Source organism: Haemaphysalis longicornis, unplaced genomic scaffold (assembly GCF_048455015.1).
Source record: "Haemaphysalis longicornis isolate Haplotype H1 unplaced genomic scaffold, Haemaphysalis longicornis Haplotype H1 scaffold_5, whole genome shotgun sequence".
Taxonomy (NCBI): Eukaryota; Metazoa; Arthropoda; class Arachnida; order Ixodida; family Ixodidae; genus Haemaphysalis; species Haemaphysalis longicornis.
In genome coordinates, this window is record NW_027526385.1 from 71,993,959 (window position 1) to 72,000,998 (window position 7,040).

General features: G+C 43.8%; 1 protein-coding gene across 1 annotated transcript in view; it reads right to left on the minus strand.

The window, feature by feature from the left end:
* Nucleotides 1–1,556: 1,556 nt before the first annotated feature.
* LOC144139762 (uncharacterized) overlaps nucleotides 1,557–7,040 on the minus strand; it is a 116,150-nt gene continuing 110,666 nt past the window's right edge. Inside the window, exon 15 of the mRNA XM_077672025.1 lies at nucleotides 1,557–1,583. Within this exon, the coding sequence (XP_077528151.1) occupies nucleotides 1,557–1,583 (27 nt within the window). The remainder of the gene's footprint in view (nucleotides 1,584–7,040) is intronic.

The following is a 7,040-nucleotide window of genomic DNA, read 5'->3' on the forward strand; positions in this document are numbered from 1 at the left end:
GTTGCTGATTCGACGTCCTCGCAGAAGCTGTGTGTGGCTTCGTCATCATAGGTGGTTGTTGGCGCATAGGCCTGTGCTTTCTTTAACCTGTATGGCTTCTTTAGCTTGATCACAACAGCCACGACTGTCTTTCTAATGCTGAAAAAAACTCCACGTTTTCTGGTATTTATCTGTGGATTAGAAATCCCAATCCGTGTTATTTCTTCTTTTAAGGTCCCCTGTAGCATAGAATGTACCCGCTAGTGAGCTCCATGATGAATCCTTCTCCTGTCCTTTTAACTTCGTCTAACCCTATCACATCCCACGTAATGTCAGAGAGCTCCTCTACTAATACAGCCAAGCTTTCCTCACTTGACACAGTGCTCACTTTTCCTCACTTGACACAACACTCCTCACATGCTAATGCAGTTAACCCTTTGATGACGATGTTTTAATGCTGGCCCATATTACGTCAGTTTGGCGAGAAATTTGAAATTTTTTCTATTTTCTTGCGTTTCTTTGATAGAAAACATCTTTCGGGGCTAGAATGGAGTAGTGTGAGTCAGCGAAGGCTAGTTCTTTCCAGTGGAACGTAGTTGTATTTTGTCTTTACGGCCCTTTTAAAAGCGGAGATTCTTTGCTGTAAGCGAACTTCAGTATGAAAAATGAAACAATTTGAACTGGCGAGCACGCATGTAGGAAACCACGTGAGTGCGCCATCACTGGTTACGTCGGTATCCGCGGGATGGCGGTACTTGTGCGTGCTAAGCAAATGATTTGTATTGGACGTTCCAAACTCTACCCCAACGGACGCAAAGTGATGCCTCGAGTCCAATGTGAGTGTGATAATAACATCACTGTTGACACAGCCATTGAGAATCGGGTTGAAACGGAGCCGACAACGCACGCCGGTGTTTTTCTTTTCTGCGGCGTGCGTGCGCAGTGGCACAAGTCGTGCCATGTCAGTGGTGCAGCGGGCATGTCCGTGCCCGTTTCTAGTGTTGCCAAGCGAAGAAACTGACAGCTAAACTTTTCAATGAATACCACCTGTAAAGCGACACTGTAGAATGAGTTACACCCAGGAGTGTATAAATCGCTCTATAACTTACACTATACACTATACCTTACACTATAGCATAAAAAACAAAAGAATTTAGGGTCTTTTGTCGTTCATAGCGTGGTTACACTCTAGAAAAACCCACAAACATAAAACACCCTTTTGAATGTAAAATACCCTTTCGAATGGTGTTTTAACCCTTCAAAGGGCGTTTATTTTGTTTTGTGATAGTGTGCAAGTGTGTTAGTTATAGACAAAAAGGGTGTGAGTCGTTTTACGGTGGAGTCTTAAAACGATTTTGTTATATCCTGGGCTGCTCTATGTTCGCGCATACGATTCGGCGCTGCGTGCGTTGTTACGGGATGACACCAAGCTATTCGACTGCCTGCGGCTAATCCGAATGTGGAAACTCTTTGCAACACCGGAGGCTTTACATAGAAACGTGGAACGCACCAGGAACTGTTTGGCTTCTGTGACGAGAACCAGCAGGGCATCGAGCTTTTTGCTTCTTTCGGCCAGCTCACCGCGAGAGCGCCTCGTCGTTCCCCTGCGTCAACGTTAGAGGGCAGAACAGTAGAATCTCTATAATTCGAAGTCGCTTAACTGGAATTTTCTTTTAAGTACAAGTGATGCGATGGTCTCGGCTCGGACATGCAATTTAACGGCAGAAATTGCTCGGTATTTTGGAGCTAAAACCTGTTATATTGGTTATATGAAACTTATTTAAAACATTTAAAAAACTGGTTGATTCTTCTGTCCTAGGAATCGGTAAAACACGAAGTGAAATGTGCAACGAAATCTGCAGCTGAGCATGATTTGCGGGTCGGCGGCTGTCTTGTCCTCCTGTCGACGTCCTCCTGGCGTGTCGCTTAGGCAAAGGTGTACTGGCGTCATTTCAGTGACAGATATGACGGGAGTGAAACCTTGGTGTATCTTGGCATTAAACACTTTCATTTTGAAATATAAAACCCGAAAACGAACAACCCTAAGTAACGTACTCTTTAGTACTAAAGGTTGCTTCCCCGCAAAGAGACCCTGTGTGCAAGGGTGCACCCTTTACAGGCCGCTTGCTTTGTTCTACTGGCGTCACTTCCGTGACGCATATGACGTCAGTCAATATTCGTGTATCCAGAAATAAAACACTTTCGTGTTAAAAAAAACGGCGAGCGAACCTTCATTTGTCGATCTATCAGTACGCTGATGATACAGCCCTTGTATTAGCCGGGAAAAAACGTATCCGAGGGAGTGGCATTGTTGCAAGAAGATATTAATAAACTAATAGCCTGGTTTGAAGATAATCACATCTATATTAACAAAGACAAAACCCAGCTTATTTGTTTCACAGTCCACATAGAAAAGTTGAACTCCATGTCCCTTTGTATTTACATAATAATCTATGTAGAAATTGCAAATGTGCTAGTGTGAATTTTTCGACAAAAGTAAAGTACCTGGGCCTAATATTCGATGAAACGTTTTCATGGACCAGCCATATCGAACACCTCGCAACTCGACTTAGACAGGTTTGTGCATCAATATATAAAATTAGATCGGTTTGTGACGGGAAATTGCGTAAAATTATATACAAAACATTAGGGGAATCGATATTGCGGTACGGTGTCTCAATATATGGGTTAGCTTCTCCGTATAAACTAAGTATATTGAACAAAATACTCCGCAGGATTACCAAAATATAGCATATGGAACAAGAGATTCTCGGATGATACAACGAAGCTTATGGCAGCACACTCAGTTTTCAGCGCGCAGCAGCTATTTTTGTCTGTAAAGCCCCAACCACATGGAGCGATTTTGCGAGCGACTTGGGGCGCGACGCGACTAGCGACGAACTACTTTTCGCCGCGCACCAAGTCGCTCATCGAATCGCTCGGTTCTGGGTCGCCAGAAACAGTCGCTCGCCTCCCGGAAGTGGCCTCAGCGACTAGCCAATAGGAGAGCCCCTACGTAAGCACGCAACCTCGGTTTTGAAAGAGAACGGGGGGGGGGGGGGGGGGGTAGATTTTGCAAATCCACGCAGGACGACGTTTGCGGTGCAGCGGCAAAGAAAGCTTTGCGTGGCAAAGCTTGTGTACACGCTGAAGCAGAAGCAAGAAGGCTCCCGCTCACACTGGTTGAGACCCGTGTGGGAAAAACGACGTCAAGAAAGCGAATTCTTCACGGCGTTCATGTTGGTGCCGAGAAACGAGGCGCAGAAGGAAAAGCGTGCGCTATCGCTAAGCCATGGCAAACCAGTTTTAGAGATGCAATGAAGTGCAAAAAGCAAGGTAGAAAGGCGTAATACTTTTTAGTCATGCTTTTTATGACAAATGAACAAAAAAATGTTTGCAAACATCCAGCGTACCAAGCGTGTTACTATGCGCAGTGCGGAAGCATTGAAATCGCCATCCTCAGTCGCATGCTCAGTCGCTCGAGCCGTCGCTGTCATGTGGCTGCCTCAGCGAGCGACTTCGGTTCGGCGACTGCGGATCCTAGTCGCGTCGCTCGTCGCGTCGCTGGAAAAATCGCTCCATGTGGTTAGCGCTTAACACTTACAAAAAACTTTTCTCGAATGACTTTAAAACAAAGAATGTGAAAATCCGAAACCTTCGCAAAACTGAACTGTATAAAATTCAAAAGTGTACACCAACTATGGCAAAAGGACTAGAGCATTTTATTTACCATTTTACTTTAATAAATTGCCGAATGACGCTCAAGTAGTCTCTATGAAAGACGCTCGAACGTTAATCCATGCTGGATTTCCGAGAATATTGCCTAAATAAACGCGACTGCAGAAGAAAATATCGAATCTGTGTTTGTGTGTGTGCGCGTATATATATGTATATGTGTGTGTACATTTGCGTATGTATATGAGTATATGCATATATATGTGTGTAGTAGGCGTACATATATGTATGTATATGTATATATATATATATATATATATATATATATATATTATATATATATATTAGGTCCATTTCATGTGCTCTATTATCACTCTGAGGCTTCTGTGGGCTCAGCTACGCATATAGTGCAAGATGTGGAATTCTACCCTACGGTTGATGTTTTTACAATAGACGTGTGTTGTTATTGCATGGTACCTGTCTCCCTCTGAATATATATATGTGTGTATGTCTAGATACATATGTGTATGTATATGTGTGTATATATATATGTTTTGTATATATATATATATATATATATATATATATATATATATATATATATATATATATATATATATATATATATATATATATATATATATATATATATTGTTTTATTATAACAGTACAAGTTTTGGACGTTATTTCGATTTGATAGCAGAATGTATTGTGCCTTTATTATCTTTTTTTTTTTCTCGAACCGACTGCCCTGCCCCGCACAAATGCAGAGGTGCTTACGCGGGCTGCACTTGTATCTGTTTGTCATGAAGAGGAAATAAAATGTATGTATGTATTAAGAGTTTTCAAGCACAAAAACAGCGCCGTGCTCTGCACTGATGTCGGTGCCGTCGCAATAGTTGATAAAGCGGCAGACTAGTTGAGACTCGCGCTAGCTTACGCATCTCTCTCTCTCTCTCTCTCTTGAGGCCCTCACTCTTCTATGGGTAGCCACCGTGTGAGCAGTTTGTGCGGTGGACGGTGAGGCTTTACTCTTAAAAAAGGTTGTGGCATTCACTAACGAAGCACTAACAAGTTACCTGTCCCAGTATGCACTAGGTGCTTACTAACTGGTGGTGGTAAATGCAGCACTAGTGAGGGTTACTAACTGAAGCAGGCAGTGAGCACCACTACCTTCACTAGTAAAGTCTTAGCGATTACACCATTCTGAGCTACATGGGTTTACTAACTATAACCATGCATAACCTAGTCATAATAAGCATGACCTTAATCTAGTGTATACTACTTCCTACACCCAGTTAATTTCCTAACCATGCAGTTACTACTACCAGAGCCTACGTATCCTGCCGTGGGGTAGTAAAGTTCGTAAGGAGTTAGTAAATACGGCCGTTACTATTTTTACGACCTTTTTTTATTAAGACTGTTGGGCTTTAGCGATAAGCCTCAACTGTCATGGCAGTTTACTCGTGTGGTACGCTGGACTTGGCGAGGGATGTAAAGATTCTGAACGAAATTGAGACGAAGACGTGTCGTCAACTAATGGCAATGCTGTTCATGTGCATTTTGTCTAATTGGAAGTTCGGTTTTTTTTAGGTGTTTTGCGGTCACCGTGGACTTCGTATTAACGGGAGTCGGCTGTATTAATCGACCCACGTACAGCCCCTGCTGTTTACAGCTCTGTATTTGCACGAAAAACGCATAATTGGTGGTGTTAACACGTTTAGGTGTTACAATAGCGTAAATAGAGTTAATTCGTCGAAAGTATTTTAAAAAACCAAGCAATACAAACAGTAGAAAATATCATCAATTGCAACTTACAAAATCAAAATATGCAATCTATACGGCTTTCCCCCAAAATGAAGACGATAATGCTAAATCCAGCAAAATAATGACGGAACCATGAATACAAAAACCGGGAAAAGGAAGCAACCGTGCAAAGCCTTACGACTGCAAAAAAATGCGTAACTGGCGGAGTTCAGGCAGTTAATTTCTATAATGGTGGAAATAAAGAGATAAAAAATCCCAGCGTATTTGTCTACTTATTGTCAAAACTGGCTAGAAAAATTTACAGTGAAGACAAGTGGCATAAGAATTCTGCGAATTAGTTCACAATTCTCCGCATTTCGGCACTGGTTATTCGCATAAAAAACGCACTTTTTATGCCACTCTTTTATCACGTGCTATATCGGTACTATAAGACATCCAAAAGCAGATGGTACAAATATATCTGGAAACAGGTGGCATATTAAGTTATGGTTACCACTTTGAAAAATAAATTAAAGCCGTTCCGCTCAATATGAAAGCTGTCGGAAGTTCCGAGCAGTGATTCGCCATATTGGGCTGTAGCGCCGTTATCCGCTCACTGCTGCCACCCAATGAAGTTCAAGTTTCCCGCCTTCGCAGTGCTCACTCGCCCCCCTGCCTGAAACTGCGCCAGCCGGAGTTCTGTTCTTTTTGTGCTCGCTTTCCTGTCGCACGTGCCGGCATTGCACTGCCACTTTTTTTCGCTTACTATCGTAAAAATCAAAACATCCCCTCGCGAGGGGCACGATCAAATGCAGAACATTTCCGCGGGGGGCGTGCCTGCAAGTCTTATGGATCACGTATTGGTTGTTGTTGTTGTAATTGTTGTCTTCCAGCGTAGACATTGTCGATGAAGTCGATGGTGAAACGTGAAACGTGCCGTGAACCCCCTGCCGCGGCTATTACGCAACGTGGAGAGGCTACGACGCAACGTGGCGCTGCTATGAGCAACACAATCCAACACAATCCACTTTAATCCAACCCAATCCAAATCCAATCCAATCCAAGCCAAGCCAAGCCAAGCCAAGCCAAGCCAAGCCAATCGAATCCAATCCAATGCCCTTCGCGAGAGAGTGTTATACACCATTTTCCATAAGCAGCCGGAAAGGAGGAAAATACTCTCAAACCAGTTCTCTCGGCGGCCGACCAGCGTTGCCTGAGCGCGCTGGGCTGCTAACATCGCTCGGCGCGGTGTGCTCCGCTGCGTAGTTCAGGAGTGTTTCGCACCGTGTGCTTAGTTTTTGCGGAACTTTCAACTGTTTTAGCCCAAGCTGCGATGCCGTTCAAGGCGCAAACGTCGCTTGGTCAGCACTGCGCGGTGGTGGGTTATTGAACAACCAGAGAAAGTGAGAAACAGTCGCTGACAGCACGCATGTGCACGGCACTGCCTGGAGAAAATGCAGTGCGGGTGCGGCGTGTTTTTTGTGGCATCGCTTCCCAACGCACACCGAGTTGAGATATCGGTGGATTCCGTTGATAAATCGCAACGACTTTGTACCAACGACCAACTCCAGGGTTTGTTGGGTGCACTTGGACGGCAAGCAGACGGAGCAAAATCCATTTATCACACGCAAAGCTGCGAC